Source organism: Podarcis vaucheri (assembly GCF_965113315.1).
Source record: "Podarcis vaucheri genome assembly, chromosome: 4".
NCBI lineage: Eukaryota > Metazoa > Chordata > Lepidosauria > Squamata > Lacertidae > Podarcis > Podarcis vaucheri.
In genome coordinates, this window is record NC_138762.1 from 28559899 (window position 1) to 28584108 (window position 24210).

The 24210-nt window shown below is 43.0% G+C and overlaps 1 protein-coding gene across 3 annotated transcripts in view; it reads left to right on the plus strand.

Annotated features, from left to right (window-relative positions):
- Nucleotides 1-24210, plus strand: part of MTUS2 (microtubule associated scaffold protein 2) — a 297375-nt gene that overhangs the window by 117054 nt on the left and 156111 nt on the right. For all 3 annotated transcript variants that reach the window (XM_082220222.1, XM_082220223.1, XM_082220221.1), the window contains one exon: nucleotides 2147-2353. In XM_082220222.1, coding sequence (XP_082076348.1) covers nucleotides 2147-2353 — 207 coding nt within the window. The remainder of the gene's footprint in view (nucleotides 1-2146; nucleotides 2354-24210) is intronic.

Sequence of the window (24210 nt, forward strand, 5' to 3'; positions counted from 1 at the left end):
AGTTTTCAGATGTCCTTATAACTCCAGTTACATCTGTCTTTTGTCAGCCAATCTCTACTTGGAAACACCTTAAAGTCCTCTAACGGGACAGCGAAAGCATCAAAGAGACTGATTCTTGTAGAGCACAGACAATGTTTAATTCTGAAACTGCCTTCAAGCAGCTACAGAATGGAGTATTTCTTCTTGCTTATTTTGACAGATCAACTGAAATTAATACCAGAGATTAAAATAACATTGTCTGGATCTCTGATCATTGAAGAAAAGTTGCTGGTAGCTGTAGTCAGTCGCCCCACTGCTGTTCAGTGAATACTAACAAATTTTGGATAAAACCACCATGTTTGCATAGAAGCACTTGTCCATGGGAGGCAGTGGAGCAAGTCAGAGCCAGGAGTCAAGAGCAAACAACAATCAGAAGCCAAGGGTAGGAGTCAGAAGTGAAGAACAAGACTAGGAACGCAAGACACTCCAGAGCCCAAGCAAAGCACCACTGAGACTGGGAACCTACCTATATTCCATCCTGCCCATGTGGAGCCAATGGCCATCCTGGTGGGTGGAGCCAGACCAGAGCACTGAAAGCCTGTGGTTGTACATTTCACCACATGGGGCATTGGCCAATAGGTCCTGACACACTGTAATGAAGTGGCAGGATTCAAAAGACGGATTCTATTATCTCAGCTGTGTAGTCAACTGTCCATAAGCTATTCAGTTTAGGCCCTGCCTGAAGGCAAGTTAAAGTATTACACTTTCAACAATTGCTCCACCTTGATGCTGTTCCTGGTGTAACATTTGAAAACACTTTATGGTGTTATAAGGACAGCTCCTTATCCTTGGGTGTGGTGGTGCTTGAGTACGGATGCTCCATGACTTGGGAAACTCTGAAATGTTTCACCTTCTACAGGGATTGTTATTTGGCACCATGGGGAAAGTCCTTTTTAGTATGCTGCATGAAAAAGGTTGTGATGTTTAAATACGGCTATCCTGTATCTAAAGCAAGCTTTCCTGTGCTGAAAGCCTTCCTATTAGAACCTATGATTTTCTGGAAATCCTTCAAAATGGAGATTATACCCCTGTTGAGCAAGTAATTAGGAAATTCTAAATAATAAAGACATCAGACAGAAGGTGGATATGCTATAACTCTTCTTTAGAAGACAGTATTAAATTTTACCATTACACTTAATTTGCTGCTGAAAAATGTATTTCCCTGCAGGAGGATGGCACCCTGCCATTAAGTTTCTTTCACATTTGCTCTGACAGCCTAGCTGTAATGTCAGTGCCCCCCATTGAATATAATCCTATCTGTGTTACGCTTGGATTTTCTATCAGTAGTCCCAGTTAGTGCTGATTATCATAAATACGGTCGTGTACTGGATTCTCCATCCCATCAGAGCAAGGAAGGCGACTTGAGTGGCCTGACCACGGCCAGCCCCACAGCACAACAAGGACGTTGGCTCCTGAAAACAAAAGGGTTGTCCTAGCCACTGGAGTGATGGCAAAGGAAGCTCTGGCACCAAGGAGAAGGAATATCGCAACTTAGCCACCTAAGGCAATGGAGAAGCAGTAGTCTCATGAGAGGCCAGGAGGGGCATTGTCTGAAGTTATTTGCAGCCCGTATTTCTGAATCCATTCAGGGTAAAGCAGGGGAGAGGAAGACCAGGGTGACTTTCTAACCTTCTTCCCTGCACAGCTGAGGCCCCTACAAACCACCCACCGGGGGTATGTGGGATATCTTTAACCGTTAATATCATTTATTTCATTTTTATGTTTAAAACCTACAAAAACCAACCAAAGTTATTGTAGTACCTTATATGTTTCAGCTGGAATAGCTCAGTTGGCAGAGCATGAAACCCTTAATCTCAGGGTCATAGGTTCGAGCCCCACATTGGGTGAAAGATTCTTGCATTGCAGGGCGTTGAACTAGAGGACCCATGTGGTCCATTCCAACTCTACTGAAAAACGCCTGCTCAGCTCTAGTCTAGTGCTTTTAACTCCACTGGTGGTGGTATGTTTAAAAGATGCCAACTTGAAAAAGGCCAAAAGAATGGCCTACTTTAGATCCTAAGACTGTTCGTTTCCAGTAAACACAGCCCTGTAATGCAATTTTTGCTTCCTGACGTTTTCATATAACATTTTTAATTTCTACCCCCAGTTGATCTCAAAAAAGTCCCGAATCCAAATGCTACGAAATCAAACCTTCCCAAGCCATGTCAGTCTGGACTTCGCCCTCCTGGTTATTCCCGCTTGCCGGCCGCTAAACTAGCAGCCTTTGGCTTTGTCAGGAGCTCCAGTGTCTCGTCGATCTCAAGCAACCAGTCGAATGACAGCGTCCAGAGTGATCAAAGCAGGACAGCCAGTCGTAAGTCAGGGAACATTATTCCCACTCTAGATATGAGCAAGGTTCATTGCGGGGGGGGGGGGGGAGCAGGAGAGTAGAGGATGAAAGAGAAAATTTAATTCCCTACTAGGATGTTTCTAATGGTTGCTTTTTTTCTCAATGCACATTTCTGCTGGTATGGAATCTTCTTTGCCTACCTTTGAATGTTATGAAAATAATGATGGATGAATAATTTCGGATGACAAATTGCTTGGATAGGTTTTACTGCTTCAAAAAAAAAAGGCATCTTGCACAGTTCTGCGTTTTCTTTTTTTACCTGTTTGATGAATTATCCCTCTTACAAGCTGATGTAAGTAAATAAGTGCAAGTAGGTGTCCTGCATCAGCACACAGCAGTTATGAAATACACGCACTTCGGGGGAAGATTATGTGAAGTAAGCAATCTATTCTTTCTCGTTTGCTCTTGTTCCGTATCTCTCTTCAACGGGGCAAGCCAATCTTGGTTCAAGAAGCTAATGAAACCATGCTAGGGATTTTAAAAAGGATCAGAATTTTGCTGTTCCTCCCCTCCCCCTTAGCTATGGTCTCCTTTTCAGCTGTGGGGAAGGGGAAAAAATCCTTGGCTGAAATGTCACCTCAAATCCTATTTTCTGTTGCTAATGTTAATTTTATTAAGTACGAAATAACCGCACGATGCAGACCATGCTCCTTATGGGATGTATATGCATGTGCCGTGCGCCAGAAGCACAAGCTGGGATTGGAGGGTTTTAATTTTTTTCCTAATGCCAGTTCCTCTCTTTGAAGACCAGCTTCAGCGTGAACCGTGTCAATTTCAAAGCAACTGTTATCACTCTCAAAGTGGTTCAAATTGAAGGTGCCAGCTTCCATGAAGTGCCAGAGGCTTTTGGATGCTGTAGAGTCCTAAATCTTTCAGTGTTTATGCTAATTTTGAAATAATTACAATAAATAAAACAAAACCAGGCTACAGCCGATCCTAACGACTTCCTTAAGCTTGCATAGTAGGTTCGGTAAACCGGAGCAGCAGCAGTGTGGGATATTGAGCTTAGTGGCTGCAACTACAAAGATAATGTTATATATGTAGATGCCTTGATCATGGTGCTCTGTCGCACACTGTAGGATGCATGGGAAAGGTTTAAAGAGACAGGGCAGAAAACGTACATCCACAGCACAGAGCCCGAATAAATGAGATATCTCAAGCCCAGAGTAGAATTGCAAAGAGGGAATAACACTTGCATCCCCAATGGTGAAAAATATTTTATTGGAAATAAATTGTTAACCATTCTTTTGTTATTATTAAATTTGTGTGCTGCCCTTCATCCGGAGATCACAAGGCAGTTCACAACATAGAAATTCAAAATGAGAACACAAAATGCATAATAAAAACAAAAAGAAACCAATAGCCCCCCCCCTCTCAAAAACACATTTAGGTGGACATAGAATGTTAATCAACCAAAGGCCTGGTTGAAGAGAAAGGTTTTCGCTTGGTGCCTAAAGCCCTCCCTGTGGAACGCCCTCCCACTAGATGTCAAAGAGAACAACAACTACCAGATTTTTAGAAGACATCTGAAGGCAGCCCTGTTTCGGGAAGCTTTTAATGTTTGATGTATTAGAGGATTTTAATTTTTTTTTTTTGGAAGCCGCCCAGAGTGGGTGGGGAAGCCCAGCCAGATGGGCGGGGTACAAATAAATTATTATTGTTGTTGTTGTTGTTGTTGTTGTTGTTGTTGTTGTTATGAAGGCATCAGGTGAGCCTCCCAGGAGAGAGCATTTCTCCAATGGGGAGCCACCACAGAAAAGGCCCATTCTCGTGTTGCCATCCTCCAGACCTCTTGTGGAGAAGGCACATGAAGAAAGGCCTCAGATGATGATCGCAGGATCCGGGTCAGTTCATAGGAGGAGAGGTGAACCTTGAGGTATTGCAGTCCTGAGCCATTTAAGGCTTTATAAGTCAAAACCAGCACTTTGAAGTGGGCCTGGAAACTGATTGGCAGCCAGTGTAACTGGGTTAGGATTGGCATTATATGCTCAAACTGGCTTGCCCTGGTGAGCAAGCTGGCTGCTGAATTCTGCACCAGCTGAAGTTTCTGAATCGTCTTTAAAGGCAGCCCCATGGATGACACATTGCAGTAATCTGACCTAGAGAATACCAGGAGTTCGGCTATCCCTGTCCAGATCCCTGCCACTGAGGCCACCTGTGCCTCAAGCAACAGCAAAGGAACCAGAAGTACTTACCCACTCTTACACAACAATACAGTGGTAGCTCTAGTTGCGGACTTAATCCGTTTCAGGGTGCCATTCGCATCCCTAAAAGTCTGCAACTAGAGTGCCTCTTCCGCACATGTGCATGGTGTGATCGAGCACTTCTGCATATGCGTGAAGCAGGGGATTGCTTTTGCGCATGCGTGCGTGGCGAACCCGGAAGTAAACACTTCCAGGTTGGCCGCGTTCGTAAGCTGAAAGTCCGTAACGAGAGCGGAACGCAACTAGAGGTACCACTGTACATTCAGAATATGCCAAAAATGTCTTGCAAGTGGGAAAGTTTGTGTCTTAAGACGGTTGGCATTGGTAAAGGGCTGCTTGAGAGGCTGTCCCATCATTTACAGTACAATCCAACACATGTTTGCTTAGAATAAAGTCCCATTGAATTCAGTTGATCCACTGGGAAAACACAGTCGGTATCATAATTCTGTGACATCTAAAGGTTTTCATGACCCCTCAAGACCACTGAAATGTGGGGTCACAAAAATTGGGTCACACTCACTTTTACACTTCTCTCAACCCCCGAGGTCTGAGCATGGATTAATTTGGTGCTAAGTCCAAAAAGAAGGAAATAAAGATGAGTCATCCCAGGGAATATAGGATTACAGACTTTAAAAAAAATATTATTTGATTTTTTTGATGATACACCGAGAAGAATAAGAGGAAGATAGGATTACAGGCTTAAGTGAGTGATCCTAACTCCACCGCTCCCCAGCTTTCTGCTAGTGACACTTCCACCTGCCCACCCGTTTGGCGAGTAGAATGGAAGGCTCTGAGCCAGCAGAGTGATACTGGCATCCTTTAATGTGCATAAACTGCTGTGAGCAGGATAGAAAGCTTTCGTGTTTAGGGTTATTTTTTTTACTGCTACATTTGTTTAGGTTGTGATTTTTAGGCTTTGGTTATATTGCAATTTGCAGCCAAGCTGCCTTTAGGCTTTTACTGAGCTTTTATTGTTGTACTGTATTAGGTAAATTTTATTGATTATTGTGCTTTTTGTTTTGTGCCACTTTGGGTCTTTTTAAGTAGAAAAGTGGCTAATAAATCAATTGCCTTTCCCAGTTTTCTCAGGAAGCTTTTGCTCTAAAGAAGATGATGCCTAGCAATGGTCTATCCTTTGCATGCTGCTAGATATTTGTTGATTTAGGGCAAAACTAAATATTACATTATTCTCACTTTTTGTGGGTTTTTTAATGCTTAAACCGGCCATTTGTTAGCTGAAGAAAAATCAGCTGCAGAGCTGTAATTGAGAATGCGCTTTCAATCATGCATGCTCTGAAAATGCCCCCATTAGCCCCGGAAGGTCTTTTTTGCAGAAGCAAACAGTGAGCAAGGGAAGATTTTCTGGATCTGACCCAAGCTGCTTTTACTTCAAAATGAGTAACTGCTGCTTCTGGATGAAGCACAGGGTACCCCCACGTAGAAGGCATTTCAGTAAACCAATTTTGAAGTTGCCAATGCCATTGTGGCGTAAGCATTCATGGGCTAGAGTAGAGAAATAGGCCCTACCTCACAAAAGCTTATGCTGCAATACATTTGTTAGCTTTAACATGCCTGAAGAGTTTGGGCTCTGTAACCACCTTAAGGGTGCTGGATGATCTGATGTGGACTTTGGCAACCTGTTGCGGTGTTTTATATTGCGAACCTCCACCCATGCTCCTGTAAACTTGCAGATAAACTCAAACATTGCAAAAAAAGCCAATGAGCTTCCAGCGACCTCCTTCCAAAGGAAAGCAAATACTGTGCTCTTGGAACATGCCGTGGCTTAGGGAAATAGGGGAAGCATCACAGTAACAGGAGCCTGGGAGCGCAGCCTTTGCTTGGAAAAGAAAACCGTGGCAACTTGGAAGCGCCTGACATCCTGTTTAAATCAGGCCGTCTGTTCATATTTCAGGAATCCTTCTGCACACTTAGGATTCTAATACATGCAGGAGATTTTCCTCTCACATGCCAAATTTGTGGCAGGGCCAAAAATAGACCTTGGCAGTTCAGGTGTCTCTAGAGACTGAGCTATTGCCTCACCTCCCTGCTAGACTGATTTTTCTGAACAGGGAATGTATGTCAGGGAATTGTGGAACAAAACCCACATCTTTTGCACACCTAAAAATACTTTCCTGTCAGAACTACAGCATGGCCTTGGCTTTTTTGTATTCTGATAGCGATGTGTCTTGCGTATGACTGTGTATCTTATATAAGTGCATCAAATAACACCATATGTGATATTAGCATATTGGTGAACTGAATTCTTTTTTCAAATCACTTGGCTTTCATTGAATAAGGCCAATGAAAACAACAACATAGGGGTAAGGCAATGGAATGCATGACAATAAATGTGTTCTGAATAAAACATATATTGTTTAATTGCTGCTCTTGAATAATTGTGTTATGGAGATGTTCTCATTCACATTGACTTCTGCTCTTTGTGCCTTACAGAAAATCTGAATCTGAATATTCTGTTCACTAGTAATTTTAACGCCTTCACCTCTGAGGTGCTAATTACTTAAATTTGGGGGATAGCTAAAGATGCCCAGGCATTTGGATGAGTTTGATGCAATGAAACCAGTTACTGTCTGATTTATTGCCTGTCTGCTTGCTTTATTTAATATTTATTGGCATTTATAGCCTGCCCTTTATCATGCAGTCCCAGAGTGGGTTACATACAGTACAAAATAAGTAAGGCATGTAATACATACACATTACTAGGCCAAAACCAAATCAACAGCAACCTGCAACAGCGTCAACACTGTAAATGAAAGGGGGATTCTGATCTTGTCCCCAACCTCAAGGCCTATGCAAAAAGATGCATCTTGTCCTGATGTCAAAATGCTCTTTGAAGAGAAGTGCATTCCACAATCTGGGGCCATCACAAAAAAGGCCCTCTTATGCTCTGCTGCCCCACAAACTTCATAAGACAGCAGAGCTTATCAGCAAGGCCTCACCTCCAGATCTTAACACCTGGGCAAGTCTGCATGGGAGGGGGCATTCCTTCTGATATTTGCAACCCAAGTCATTTAGGGCTTTGTATGTCAATGTAAGTACCAGCTGTGATTTCAGTAGTAATTTCTGTTTGATGTTTTACATTTTCTTTAATGTGATGGTTATTGTGATCTAGTTTTTTAACATTACTTTTAGATTTTTTTTTATTCTATTACATTCAAAAAGAAAGAAAAGTGTGAATAAGAAGAGAGGGGAAGAAGAAAGATTACAAAGTTTTTACTATATTAACAAAAAAGAATTATACGGAAAAGCAATATCTGTCACTTTTTAATGCCAATATATTGCAACCTGTTTCAAGTTCAGTTTTATGTTAAAATCCACCCTAGAGTCATTAAATGATAAAAGGGTGGATTTATAAATGGAATATATAAAATTGATAGTCAAGTAACAAAATGGCAAATGCTAATTCCAGTAGAATTTTTATTCCTTATCCCTTCTGTGTGATGCTGGCCAAATGTGACTTTATGCACTAAAGAACTCAGGTATATAAAGAATCCAAAAAATCTCAATGGTGTGTAGACCATGCCTTGCTTCTTGTTAGGAATATATGGCGGACAATTTAATATATTCTTGTAAACAGGTTAATTGGTGGGTTTCTGGAGGAAACATTGGCTCTGGATCCATCCCAGTCCGGCTTCCGCTCTGGTCATGGGGCCGAAACGGCTCTGGCCGCCCTAACAGATGATCTCCACAGGCAGCTTGATCGAGGCGGCTCGGGGCTGCTGATTCTTTTAGACCTGTCAGCAGCCTTTGACATGGTTGATCATGAACTCCTGGACCACCGCCTCGCCGGTGTGGGGATCCAGGGCACAGTCCTTCAATGGCTGCGCTCGTTTCTCTCTGGTCGGGGACAGAGGGTGGCGCTTGGGGGGGAACTGTCATCGTGCCACTTCTTGGTGTGTGGAGTGCCACAGGGTGCGATACTCTCCCCGATGCTTTTCAACATCTTTATGTGCCCCCTCACCTAGCTTGTCCAGGGTTTTGGTTTGGGCTGCCATCAGTATGCTGATGACACCCAACTCTATCTGTTGATGGATGGCCATCCTGACTCGGCCCCCGACACACTGATCAGATGTTTGGAAGCTGTGGCTGGATGGTTACGTGGGAGCCGGTTGAAGTTAAATCCTTCGAAGACAGAGGTCCTTTGGCTAGGTCGGGACGATATGGGATTGGGGGGGCAACTCCCATCTCTTGCGGGAGCGCAATTAGTGCCAGCACCGGCCGTTAAGAGTTTGGGTGTAATCTTCAACACCTCCCTTTCCATGGAGGCACAGATTGCAGCTATAACAAAGGCGGCTTTTTTCATCTCTGCCTAGCTAAACAATTGGCTCCTTACTTCTCTCGTCCTGACCTAGCCACTGTGATCCACGCGACGGTCACCTCCAGACTTGATTATTGTAACTCACTCTACGTGGGGCTGCCCTTGAGACTGACCCAGAAACTCCAGCGGGTCCAAAATGCTGCAGTGAGACTCCTTATGGGGTCCTCATCGCGGGATCACATTCACCCAGTGCTATACCAACTGCACTGGCTCCCGGTGGAGTACAGGATCAGTTTTAAGGTGCTGGTTTTAACCTTTAAAGCCCTATACGGCCTAGGACCCTCGTACCTACAGGACCACCTCTCCTGGTATGTCCCACAGAGGACCTTACGGTCTTCAAATAAAAACATTTTGGAGGTCCCAGGCCACAGAGAGGTTAGGCTGGCCTCAACCAGAGCCAGGGCTTTTTTGGCTGTGGCCCTGATCTGGTGGAACGCTCTGTCACAAGAGACTAGGGCCCTGCGGGACTTGACATCTTTCCGCAGGGCCTGCAAGAAAGAGCTGTTCTACCAGGCCTTTGGCCAAGGCACAGTCTGACCCCCTCCTTTGGTGACCTTTGTAGAACTCTGGCCCAGTGGTTGCCATTTGATTTTGAATTGATTTTAGAATATTGATTTTAGAATGCTGTGTTACTTTTATTGCTGTTAGCCACTCTGAGCCCGGCCTTGGCTGGGGAGGGCAGGATATAAATAAAATTATTATTATTGTTGTTGTTGTTGTTGTTGTTAATTATTATTATTATTATTATTATTGAAAAGCTTTTGCAATCTAGAGTGGAGAGATAGGTGAACAAAGTCAGTTGCCTCTGAATTTATCCACCTGGCTGTATGCAGTTGAAGATCTGGGGCTGTGTGAAGGTAATTTTTGTTTAAGCTAATCAGCAGTTCAACAGCATAGGCTAGATTCAGCTCCTTCCCACTTCCCCAATCACCTCCTGCTCTTGTTCAATAAGGACTTCATGTTAAGGAAACCTTCTATACTGATGAAAGGTAAGGATACAATCTTCCTTCTCGCACAGAGACCACCCATACTGATTCCAGGGTAATTTGTTATCTTCAGATGGATTGCCCACCTGCATATATCTATGGTGGATGATTAATCAGCGTTTACATTGGTACGATAAATTACTCCCCCCTCAATGATCCATATTGTATATATGACAGCGAGGTCAAAGCATTTCTAAGTAATAGAGAAAGGCAACCAAAATGATCAGTGGGCAAGAGGGGGGTCCACTTTGCCAATGCAGAAAAGCTGAAGCGCTTGAGGATTTTTTAGCTTTTAGTACAAGAATAATATTTTTATTTTTAAAAAGTATTAGATATATTCATGGAAGTAGATATAGGTCAGGGCTGAGGAACATGTGGTCTTCTGGATGGTGCTGGACTGTAAATCCCACTTAAAATACAATGTCCTAGACCAGATTTTTGAGAGGCACCTAAATTCATGTGAACCAATGGGACCCCTCTTTCATCTGTGGACCTCCTTCCCTCTGGCACAGAAATGCAGATGGAAAAACAGATATTGCCTGAGGAAGAACACTTGATACATAAATAAAATTATAGTGCTGCTTTTATGCCTTCCCCCAGGTGTTGAGTTAGACACAGCCAATATTGCATATCCAATGGTTTGGCTCTGTGGATTTTTAGCCTGCAGTAAATGTTTAAATGCATTGTCATGGAAGAAAACAAACTGTTAATAATATTGCTTTTTCATGCAAGCATGGTTTTCATAATTGGGAAAAATGTGAAAGCAATTCCAATTTCAAAAAAGTAGGTAATATTGCTGCAGATCCAGTGTGCTTAACTGTGCAATTAATAAATCTCAGAGGCTGATTTCCCCCCTAATTTTTGCAGTAGATACCGTAGATCAGGGATAGCTAAGGGCCTGAGGGCAGTATTTGTTCTTGGTTCACCATCCAGAGGCCACATGCCAGCATGGCCAAAGTAAATATGGTCACACCTCCTTCTCTCCCCCCCCCCTTACACACTCCCCTCAGAGGTGAGCAGAGCTCACTCATCCTTTCTAAAGATAGGCAGATCTCTTTTTCATGAAATGGTTTACTTACAAGGTTTCATGGGCAGCAAAACTTAGGTTATTTCTAAAGTGGTGAAATTATTGGTATAGGAACTTCTCAGGGAGACTGGGTGTGAACAAAGGCTTGATTACCTGTTTTCTCCCAAGCTGAGGGGACGTGGGCATAGCTAAGCCTGGCAGGACAGTTTACTCTATGGTATTAACCCCTTCTTGTGTTAATTCGACTTAAGCATGTTGGTTAAATGAGGCTGGGTTATCCCACATTATTTTCATGAATATATGCATTTTAATGCATGCTTTGCCCTAGAATATGTGCTTTCATGCACCCATTTCTTGGCTGAGAGAACTGCAGAATTCAGAAAGGTGTGGATTTTGAAGGATGGCTGTCCTTTGTTTTACATATTGGTTTGTTTATTCATGTTATTATTACATCTATTGGGTAGGTTCACCTTGAAATGTGAACTGAATCTAATTTATCCCCTATCCCTAAACTCCACTTTTCAGTTTCCCTTCATGTACAAGTCAGATGACTTTCTGTAGTAATAATAATAATAATAATAATAATAATAATAATAATAATAATCCCATATTGTGAGTTCATACACGTTGAGAGCAAAGCCCCGTAACCTTGCAGTTTCTAGTCATTCAGTCTCATACTGTTCAAAATGGATTAGTTGTGCCTTATATACTGGCAGTATACAGCATGGAAGGTGAACAGAAAAGTGATGATTTGAAGAACATTCATACAGTGCTGTCGAAAAAATAACATTAAAAAATCAGATTAGATTAGGAAACGAGGGATAATTTAGCGGGGGGGGGGAGGCTTTAAAGCAGCACTGATCTTTATCCCATTACAATTTTGCCAAAGAAACCACACCAAAAATACAGGAAAAAGAAAAAAGATCAAGCTCTTTCCCAAACTGTGGGTTAAGCTGGGATCTTTCCCACGATCATTTTGCAACTTTGGCCTGAGCAAGATGAAATTTAGGTCAGCTCTGTACGCTCCCCAGGTGGCCTGAAGGCGACCAGCACGAAAATGGAAGAAGCAAACTGCCACAAGTCAGTTAGCTGTGAATGGGAAATTGAGAGATGGCCGCTTAAACAATTACTCCTTCAGGCTTGCTGTCTGACAGTCTCTGGGGACTCACCCCAGACTGCATGTTGCCATAAACATCTCGCCTCTTGCGAGCACTGTGCATCGCGCGTGAGGCACGCAGTCTTTTGATTTTTGGTTTTTCCATTTAATGTAGGTTTTAATCTCAAAGTGGTAGGAAAATGACATGTCCGTGCCCACTGACAAACTCAAAAGTGAATACAATGGGAGGGAAATTGCATGTAATTTTCCTCCTGGGTGGCAGTTATCAGAAAGTGTTGGGAACTGACACATGAGACACCCAAAGTAGCACCGCCTTCAGTTGCTAACAACCATTTACGCCGCTCCCCTGGATACAGTGATGGAAAAAATGCAAGTTGCCTTCCATGTAGTTAGCCTTAAGGCGTACCTGTGGTGTCAGTATCATTAGAAGAGAATTTTGCGGTGGTTAGGCTTGTGTGCAAATCACAATCCAAACATGACCCCATTTTCTTGATATGCAAGAATGAGAAAATTAACCCAGGCTGCCTAGTGTGAACAGCCTTGGAGATTTTTAATTTGCACAGTGTGACTCTTTGCACGTGACTTTTTACATGTTCTCAACTTGCAATTGAGAGGGAAAGTGGGGGGGGGGGGGAATAGTGCACAGTTTTATATAAACAAATTCCCCAGTGTCTAAGTACAAGTTTAGATTTGAAGAGTACTGTCAGCTCTTATGTGCACAGATTAGTAACTTAAATTAGAGATTTATATTCTAGCATTTGGTAGGTATTGAGTCTGTAGGAACGTAGAGCGGAACCAGATCTATGATTTAATGTGTGTTTGTGTGTGTGTGTGTTTACAAGTATTGTGCAGTGTTGTTCCATAGACTAAATCACTGGATTATTTTTTTTACTGTCCTTGCTTTTGGGCAGGTGAAACATGAGAAAGTTCTGTGAAAGGGAGATGTTGATGTTTCTGTAACTTGTTTCAGGTCGTTGTTTACTGAAGCTGGGAAATACACCTAGGAAATTCAAGTTCATTCCCCACAATCCATCATGGTTACAGGCTATGATACAGATTCGCAGCTTCCTCCATTTGAACATGCCTGAGATTTAAGAACAGCTTGGAGACACCCTTATCTTCAGACACTAGGTGGATGCCAACCAGGGAGGAGGGCCTTTTCAGTGGTGGCCTCCTTTTGTGGAGGCAGGGCAGCACTATTATCTTTCAGATGATGTTAGCAGTCTTCAACTATTATGGAAATGGGGGTGTTGTTGCATTAGGGAGAGGTAGTGGGGATGAGTTTGTGCACTTCATCCTTATCCGTCACCATTTTAAAAGCCTTCCACAAGGCGCCTGTCTATAGCAAGAAGCCTCTTCTGCCCATGGAGGCTCCTCGTGTGTTTTGAAACTCTTATTTTCCAAGGCTAGAATAACAGCACAATCCTATGCATGTTGCCTGTGAAGTTTGGCCAACTGTCTTTAATGGGGCTTATTCACAGTAAGTGTACATAAGATTATAGCCAAGAAATTTTTATTCACCTGGTGTTTGGGTGTGTGTGTGCTGAGATAATGTGCAATTTGCAAACGGAATGCTGTTAGCCAATTGTATTGCTGCCTTTGGCTGTTATTTTTCATTTGCTTTTGAGATTTTTCTAGTTTAGGGAACGATTGGATCGAGTGGAGTTGTCCCTCCTCATAGACTTGCTGGCCTCTATCTGCGGATTGGTGTTAGCATCACTCTGCTGGCAGAGAGCTCTCCCTTCCGCATTTTGAACAGGCAGGCAGAAGAGACACCTGTGGTGTCCCCACTGTGAGCAGCCAGTGGGAATGCCCAAAACGGAGCAGGGAGAGGCCGAGCCATCGCAGAATCTGTTGAATCCCAAACTGGTCCCACTGCCATTGCAAAATGGCACTGGCCAACTCCAGATTCTGTTGGTACACTAGCTATAGGCTCCGATAGTGATTTGCCTTCCTTCTGTGGTAAGCTGAGCTCTGTCCTATTGCAATAGTAAATAATAAACTCCAGGTCCCTAACTGGATCTGCTGAAGCTTGCTGCAATTCTCTTGGTTCTGTGTTTTATTTAAAAGCTGTTCCCTTGCCTGAGTAATGAAGAGGTAGTGTAGAAGAAAATTCTTACAACAATTCCACCTTGGCCAGCATGGGCTACGGGTCTGGAGATGCGGTGGTGGTGTTAATAGTTCACCCTTAATCTCAATTTTATGTTTTTATCTATCAGCCACCTTCGGGTCATGATTTGATGAAGGGTGAGGTAAAAGTAAGTGAATAAGGAAATAAATAATCTGTAATTCTTGTTCTTTGTCCTGATTTGTATCCAATTTTATGCTGTTTCCCTTGCTATGTTGTTCTTATCTGTGTTGGTTTATTGTTTGATATGCCTGGCTTTGTTTTATTGAAAGCTATTGTGGTTACTTTTAACTGTAGATTGGCATAAATCAAATTTCTTGCAGAGAGCTGAAAGCAATTGTTATGCATACAAGGGGCAATAGCAAAGAGCAATGTGCAGTTTAAAGCTCATGTAGCATATTCTAAGGTGGCAAAGAAATCTTAGAGGGCCACAACCATACTATATAATGTTAATTCTTACTAGATCAGGCATTGGCAAACTCGGCCCTCCAGATGTTTGGGACTACAACTCCCATCATCCCTAGCTAACAGGACCAGTGATCAGGGATGATGGGAAATGTAGTCTCAAAACATCTGGAGGGCCGAGTTTGCCTATGCCTTTACTAGATGATAAACATAGGAATAATGAATGCATGGGGTGGCAAGCTCCACCCCAACCTACAAGCATTTATTATTACATCTGTAGAGTTGCCCAGCGTTAGGGTCTTTGTGGAATTTCTAATGAATGTGCATGAGTCAGGGGTGGCATTTGCTTCCCTAGGCATGTTAATTACATTGAGTAGTAGCCACAATTAGTCATGCTCAGAGTAAACCCATTGGAATTAATGCCCACAACTAACTTAGATCCATTAATTTCAGTGGGCCTACTTTAGGTAGAACACATTTGGCTACAACCTTGTTCCTGCTTTGAATGCTTGAATGAGGCTATCTGCGTTCCCACCCATCCATTTGCCTCTTTCACATCTTACATGTACACATAAATCAGGAGCAAACTGAGAAAGATGGTCTAAAGCAGTCCCAAATCTATATCATCACAGTATGGAGTACAGTTTTTGCAGTAGATCCAGAAAGGAATTAGTTTAAGACCTTGGTGGTGTGAGCTGTCCTCCTTTCATAAACTATTGAAGAATCATTTCTCATATGAAACTCTTGGACTACTTACAGTTTGCATTAAAAATGCGCCCGACATGTGTCCTCCTTACTGCTGAGTGACCAGCCTAACATGAGCTTGCGGGCTTTGCCCTCCAGTGAAGATTTAATAACAATCACCACAAGCATTAATTTGTACACTGCTCCCTGCTGAAGAAAAGTGGATATGCAGCAACTCTGTTTTCTTCGCAGCAAGGACAAAGCCTTCTTTACTCGGCAAATGTAATTACTTCCTTGCTTTTTCACTTTTCTGTAATAAGTAATGAGATTCTTATTTTCTGTTGCTCTTTTGCAAGGAGTATTTTCCTGTAAGCAGCTTATCTCTCACTGAAAGTCTTGTATTGAGTCAACAGTACAGACCCAGTATTAGTGCAAAGATGGACAGTGCTGTTTTATAGTTTGATTGAAGGTGCTTACCCCAATGAAAGGACAACTGTGAGCCTGAATATTATTTTTAGAAACTTGGAAGTGCCTTGAGGGTAAATTATTCTTCCTCTCTTGATAGTTCCAATGTTGACTGAGTGCATTATATATAAAGGCCAAGTGTCTAAGGAATTTAAACTTTTCCACAATTGTGCTCTTTGTCAAATCTTTTTTTACTTGCAAAGCAGACTTGAAAAGTAGACTTCCAAATTCTCATATTGTATGTGAAACCAATATTAATGGAAGGTAGTTGTTTTGAAAAACTCCCATTGTGACAGGGAATTTCATTAGTGCGAGCCGATTCTGAGCTCTGGACGCAGTACTGCTTCTAAGATTTCAGATTAAAACTGCAGAGTGGAAGGAAAGGAGGACCTTTTTCTGCTTCCCCACTTCCAGCTACTCTCTGAAGACTGGAGGAGAGACCCTCTTAAGAATATTAGGGGGGTGGGCAGGGGAAGGACTAGACCATGTGAAAAGTGAACATAATATTTTAGTGGCAGTTCATTCATTTTCAGCTTTGTATTCTTGTGATTAAAAAAGTGGGCCTAGACATTCCATTGTTGTGCCCATAACCTAGGTTTAAGGTGCCATTTAGCTCCTAGCTTTTATATCTCAGTTTCTAACACTGTTTTTGAGTTCTTTTAAATCAGGGATGAGGGATCTGTGCCCTTCCAAATGTGGTTAGAAACCAGCTCCCCATCAGCACCAGCCAACATGGCCAATGGATGGGAGTCAGAGTCCACAACATCTGGAGGGACATACATTCCCCATTCCTGCCCTAAATGATTTGTCCTTGTAGTCAAATTTATGTCTTCCATGCCATGGGCATGGAAGATAACTACACCAGACAACTTTTGTAAATGTGGTCTTCCATTACGAACAAATAAGGTCTGGTTGAGAGGGTCCTTGGAATGGACCTCACTGAAGGATCTCCAGGTAGGACTGGGAATGTCCCATTTGAAATCACGGAGAGCTGCTGCCAGTCAATGTAGACAATACTGAGCTAAGTGGACTAATGGCCTGACTTGGTATAAGCAACTTTCTACGTTTTCTACACTTCCTAAGTGTTTCCCACTATGATGAAACGTACTGTATTCCTAATGAGATGATAGTAATACTTTCTAAACATGCATTTATACTATTCATATGTAGGGAGCGGATGGCACTGTGGTCTAAATCACTGAGCCTCTTGGGCTTCCTGATCGGAAGGTTGGTTGTTCGAATCCGTGTGGTGGAGTGAGCTCCCGTTGCTTTGCCCCAGCTCCTGCCAACCTAGCAGTTTGAAAGCATACCAGTGCAAGTAGATAAATAGGTACTGCTGCAGCGGGAAGGTAAATGGTGTTTCCGTGCACTCTGGCACTCATCACGGTCCTCCAGATACCAGAAGCGGTTTAGTCATGCTGGCCACATGACCCAGAAAGCTGTTTGCAGGCTCCCTTGGCCTGAAGCAAGATGAGCGCCACCACCCCATAGTCACCTTTTGATTGGACTTAACCATCCAGGGTCCCTTACCTTTACTTTTTTTAAAAAAAAACTAATAATTGCATGTGCAATTCTTATGCAAATTTGCTGTTGCCTCTTATTTGCTGGTGCTTTTCCTTTCTTTTGACAAATGTGTAAGCAGCTACCCTGACCTCTGTGCTGCATAGGATGGAGCCATAGGATAGAAGCACCAAACCACTTGCAGTGTGAAAATGAGCCCTTTGTCACATAGTTCTAGATTTAAACCATGAAATATCTGGGTGGCTGGTGAGTTCTAGTGTTCTGAATGCAATATAACGGTTTGCCAAAACTCTGTTCCTCCCAAAGAGCTGCTAGATATCTTTCTCCAAAAAGGTGTGTCATTGAGCCTGGAGCAAGAGCAAAGATCGCCTATGATTTACAGGGTGTTAGACACGGTATCCACAATTGGGCTTCCCTTTCACAATGTTTCTTCACTGTGGCTTTTACAACAGGTGTGCTAGAGATGAGCCCATATCCCCAACCGGCCCATTCATCCCTAGTCGCTGACCCTGACAGACCATCTGTGCTTTCTCTAACATCCCACTCCCCAACACCTTCATGTGATTCATGGCAGAGAAACGAACTAGTTTATTTTTACTCCCGACTACAAAATCTCTTCATAGTGTGACGAGAGAGGAGAGAAATAAATTCCATTGCAAATTGGTAGCTTTGGGCTTGAATACAGATTTGATTTAAATATTTTACAATATGCAGGCTTGTTTGTGTTTTTGTGTAGCACCTCAAGTTCCTGTCCCACATTTATTTCCCTGGTTCCTCACACCTCAGGACATGTAGGGATTCAAATCACCCAATGGAATGAGACGCAATGTAGAATAACTAAAACTAAGCACTGCCGATGCAAAATATCGCCCCTACCTTTGCACAAGCAGTGACTATTTTAGGTATGTCTGATATGTGCCGTAACCGCGCATGTGTGCATTGCGCCAAATCCTGAAGTGACCCAAAAACATCACAAAAAGGGGTGGAACGAGGTGCGACGGGGGTGGAACAGGGTATCTGTAGGCTGTTTCAAATATACGCAATTTCACTTAAACATATGATGCCTTGGAACGAAACATCCGTGTAAATTGGGAGTGCCCTGTATTCAGTTTGTGGCCTTGGGCTAGAGTGGCCCAGAGAAACAGATTTGCAAATAATTTGCATGTGCAAACTTATATGTATCTATGCCAATTTAAAATTTAACTGCTAAAGTTGTTGATGGGCAACTTCAAGGGCTTCCAAATATAGGACCGTTCACTGTAAAGCAGGACATATGGCCACATTATCTTGTTTCCATCGGTCTTGTTTCCAGGGTTTCCTTTGTGGCTTATCTCTAACACCTGGTGTTCAAAGAGAGAGGCAGGGTGGCTGGCTGTGCTATTGTGCTCAGGTTCTGCATCTCTTGTGGCAAGTGCTCAGACAGGATGGCTGAATCAAGCCAGTGGCCCATCTTAGCCCAGCATTCTGGAGTCGGGCAGGGATGACACCTTGAATAAAATATTGGTGGGGGCAGGTAAGCCCCAGCCGTGTAATTGAGCGCATGACACAGCAGACACACACCATTTGATTGGCAATGCGTACCAACCTTAGGGAGGCTTGGCCCCCTCAAATATTTTATTGGGGGGCTGAAGGGACCTTGGTCCTTAGGAATTGGCTCCTATGGGCCAGCCATATGCCTGTGGGGAACCTGCAAGCAGGTCCTGGGCACAACAGTTCTTGTCACAAGAGCAAGAGTCATCTCATGTTAATTTGTGCACATGGAACACGGGCATGTGTGCAATATCAGTTTCTGTACTATTTATTTATTGAAAGCTAGGATGTTATTTAGAGCTTTTTCAGTCCAAAAGTTCTGTCCAAATGAGGGGAGTGGCAGCAATGAAACAGGGGGTTAAACCACTTCCTCTCTTTTGTATTTTTTGGGGGGTGGGGTGGGGAGGTTGACAGCAGTTTTCAGGGAGGGAGTTTATGGTTCCTTTCCAGCTCCCCCACTCTCTCTCTTACACACACACCTTCTAGAATTTGGAAGAACTGCCTAATCAGAATGAAAAACTGGCCCATGAAAACTTTTACATCTCTTGGCTCTCATGTTGACCTCAAATAACAATCTGCATGTTGCCTGAAATAATTTTAAAGGTCAGGCCTCAAGAGGCATGCACTTATTGAATTGGAAATTGTATTTGTAATATAGCCGTGTACTATGAAAGGTTAAGACAATAATGACATAAAGTCAAATTTGAAGAACAGAACACAAGCGCACAAAGGCTGTTTCTATATTAAACATTCCCATCACTACCTCAGGCAGCCTAAGTACATTTGCTCTGAAATAAATCTTATATTCAGTTAAGTCTACTTGCAACAGAATCTGCGTAGTATTGTGGCCTAAGACACAGATAATTGACAATTAAATACAGTAATATATTTGATGAATTGTAGGTGTGTAAATGGTTTCGTTTATACTTTTCTTTCTGCTCAGCTCGTTAAGTTTGATCGCAGCACCCATCTCTAATTATGGGGTGTGGAACTTGTGGGGGAACCTATGGAGCATACTACAACTCCCAACATCCATGTCTTGTGGTCCTCCTTCATGAATGACTTTCCTGCATGAAAAGAAAGTGGCTTGTGAAGGAGCCGCTCTCATGGAAGTCACACACGAAGGAGAGGAGCAGCACTGCACAAGATTGGATCCTCCCACTAAGATCTCATTGTGTGTGGTGCTTCTGTCAGGGAGTAGGAAGGAGAGGGCTGGCAAGGAGGACAGGCCTTGCGGGCAAGGAAGCTCCAGCCTTCTCCCATGAAGATGCAGCCACATGGTAGGGCTCTTTCCTTTTCATGGTTTCTCCTCCTTCTCACTCATGCCCTCTTCTTCTTCCTGCTTCACGTCCCAACACACACCCTGTAGCAATCCGGGGCTGTCTCAGTCCAGCTCAAACAAGGTCCTCTGAATAGGCCTGATTTTGCTTGGGATTCGGGCCCTGGCCAAATCTGGTTCACAGCCCTAGCAGCAACTCCATACACAACTGCTGGCAAGCAGCAGCTAGGCATGAAGCCAGCAGTGGCACAGAGAGGGGCAATAGCCCCTCTTCCAGAGAAGCCTGTCAGGGTAAATAGAAGCCAAATTCTGGACTCCCAACTCCCATCAACCCCAACCAGCAGGCTAGATAGTCTGGGATGATGGGAGCTGTAGTCCAGGTACATCTCGAGGACCAAATATTAGCCTCCCCTCTTGATTGTTAGCCTTTTCATCAGGAAAACTAAGGTTTTGGTTTTTGATACTTCTGAAATTGTAAGGTTTTTGTTTTTTAAATATCAGCTACATTGTTTGTATTATCAGTTGTGTTCATATTCTTTGTGAGACAATTTGGGGGTCTTTATTTTGGCTAAAAGGTGGCATCTATAAAGCAGTAATGTAGCATCGCAGAGTCTCTATACCCTGACATTGCAGACAACAAAAGTATTAGCTTCCACACTGGAGTGGAAGAAGGTACTCTAGGGCACATGGGGGCCATAGCCAGACTAGGGTTGTGCCCTCTGAGATGCCTGGCAGACAGGTCTCCTGGATAGACCTTCACCCTGGAGAACACTCTGTTTGTGTCAATGGCTAAGCTGGCAATAGAAAGTGAAATTACATTTAGAAGCTGCTTCATTGTTGGAAGGCAAACAGCAGTGCCCTGAGTGTTTGGAGAGGTGCATAGACATCTTGAGACCCTCTTCTGGGAATCAGCCGATCTCTTACATTTTATTCTTATTTTTATTATGTACTTTGTGTTTTTATATTGTAATCTTACGTTGTGAACCACCCTGAGATCTACGGGTATAGGGAGGTATAGAAATTTAATTCAAAAACAACAACAATATACAAAGGGGAAGCATCAGAAACTGCTGCAGTGCCATTCTGCTGAAGTAAATGCCAAAGCTGATGCCCATAGCAGAAGTATGAATTTGAACAGGTGCATTTTGAATTCAAGAACCAGGTGGGTTATTTGCAGGCAGCAATTTATTCAGTAATAAAAATAAATTATCCAGACAATTATATTGTTAATAATCTTGTGTTTAACTGTAATTTATGTTTTCGGTTTCTGGTGAAACTCATAGAAAGGTTCACATTCTTATACTTGAAACATGCACAGGATCAGTTTGCAAAATGCCAGTAGATATATTTCCATTCTCACCCATCTGTTCCATACAGATGATTGAAAAAGGGTGCAATTCATTCCCTTTGAAGTCATCTGCAAAGCTTGCCTTGATTTCAAAAGAGCTTGATTGCATCCTTATTGTTTTCATTCAGTCGTAAACAAGTAGGCTTAGGGGCAGATTGTAGAAATGGAGCATTTCTTGTTGGTGGAAAAATCTCCAGAAGCTAAATTCTGGAGGCGGGGAGAGCATGACTACTCGCATTCAGATTTTGAGTCATGATTTATGTAGGTCATGTGCTGCCTTGTTAAAACATAAATGTCTTGTAAGAGCACTTGAAAAATCATAGCCTGGGGCATGACCCTCAGTGGCAAAGGAAGTTGGGATGCTGCCTTATACAAAGTCAGATCATTGGTCCATTTAGCGTAATAGTGACTGCACTGACTGGCAGTGGCTCTCCAGCAATTCAGACAATGGTCTCACCCAGCCTTATCTGGAGATGCCAGGCACTGAACGTGGAACCTTTTGCATGCAAAGCAAATGCTATACCACTGAGCTATGGCCTTTTGCCTCAAATATACCTGAAACTCTCAGATACCTATATCAAGAGCAGCTGTTATTGACCAGGTGCCCTCTGTATGTTTTGGACCACTCCTTCCATAATCCCTGTCTATTAGCCATGCTGTCTCGGACTGATGGGAGTTTGGTCTTTTATTTTAATAATAACTGCCCACCATTCGGAAGCATGCAAGGTTAAAACAATAAGAATACATTAAATCTGCCTGTAAAACCAACTGGAGCAGTATCTAACTTTACTACCCAGAAAATGCCTGATTAAATAACTTGTCTAAGGAAGCACTGAAAAGAACAAATTGTTGCTACCCTTCTAATTTCCAGGGGACTGTATGCCAAAGTGTGGATTGTGGTCCAAGACATCTAGAGGGCACCTGGTTGGGGGAGGTTGATTGAGAAAGAGGGTGTTGTTCAACTCAGGCTGTAGATGCACTTTACATTTAAAGCAGTCTTGTACCACTTTAAGCGGGTGGCGCTGTGGGTAAAACCTCAGTGCCTAGGACTTGCCGATCGTAAGGTCGGCGGTTCGAATCCCTGCGGCGGCGTGAGCTCCCGTCGTTCGGTCCTGACTCCTGCCAACCTAGCAGTTCGAAAGCACCCTTAGGTGCAAGTAGATAAATAGGGACCGCTTTATAGCAGGAAGGTAACAGCGTTTCCGTGTGTGGCGCTGGTGCTGGCTCGCCAGACGCAGCTTCGTCACGCTGGCCACGTGACCCGGAAGTGTCTTCGAACAGCGCCAGCTCACGGCCTCTTGAGCGAGATGAGCACGCAACTCCAGAGTCGGTCATGGCTGGCCTTCGGGCAGGGGTACCTTTACCTTTACCACTTTAAGCAGCCAATGGCTAGCTTCAAAGAATCATGGGAGCTGTAGTTTGTTAAGGGTGCTGCGAGTTTAGAGGATATCACTATTCCCTCTCACAGAGTTACAGTTCCCAGAGTTCCCTGGGAAAAGGGATTGATTGTTAAACCACTCTGAGAATTCTAAGTCTGTGATAGCAATGGGTTCTGTTAACAACTCTCAGCACCCTGAAACTACAGTTCCCAAGATTTTTTTAAGAGAGGGAGTCATTACTGTATTGGAGTATGAGACTACTTTAAATGTATAGTGTAGAATAGACCCATTAATGGACCTAATGTAGTCCTGTTCATTAACTTAAATGGGTTTACTCTGAGTAAAACTTCACAGTGTCTCTGTGATCATTAAAGCAGGGAGTTTTCAAAGCAGATTTTCCCTGTCAGATTTTCCCACCCACACAAAAAGTGCAGAGAACCCAAAGCGTGCTTTGCTTCTTGCTTCCCTCCTGCATCAATGTCAGTCCTTCCCTAGAAGTAGTTCTTAGCGACTGTTCAGTGATAATTTGTTCCTGAATCTGCCTTAGCTCAGTGAATAGCAGGCACAAAAGGAGGATATGTACAAGGATGCAACCAATTGTTACCTGAAGATGCAACAGAAGAAGGGGAGGTTCCAGCTCCCAAAAGAGGGTGTTTTTTGTGGTTAATTTGGACTATTTCTTTTAAGTACAGAAACTGAGGGCATTCTGCCTTGACATAATTTGTGTCCATGCTGTCCCTGAAATTGCCTGCCATACAAGTGCTTAATAATTGTCTAAACCCGCCCCCCTTTTCAAACTGCACACTATTAACTAACAACTGCACAACATTTTTCAGACTTCACATGTTCTGCTAACTGCACACTAAACACATACACCTTGGAGTAAAGTATATTAAGATTAATTAGTGCATTGTTGAAGTATTCCGAAATATGAAAGAGTATCAGAAAACCAGAAATTTTAAGTTAGGTCATTGTGATGATTTCCGGCAGTTTGCAGAAACTCATGCCTGCTTGCTAACTGGTTTCTTGTTTACAACATTCAGTTTCATCTCTTTTTTAAAAACATGAGTCAACTCTGCATACTGTGAGGGAAAATAAAACATTCAATTTGCTACAGGTGGTGGCAGAGTTCTGTTGCTTGGCAACCTTAAATGTTGCATGGTAGATTTCTCAAACTCACTGTTCAGGCCTATAAATACCCAGCAAAGGGGGCTGGGCTGGGGAAACACCTTACAGTACTATTGATTTATCTCCTTGGTAGGGTTTCTTTCTGGGGGGGGGGGTGGAAAACCACCTACTATAAACATATCTCCTTGATAAGTTTTTTTTAGGGCTTGTTTTTGTGCAAAACATTGTAACAAAATGTTTCATCATGTGCCATGCATTGTTTGTTTATTATCATTTGTTTGTTT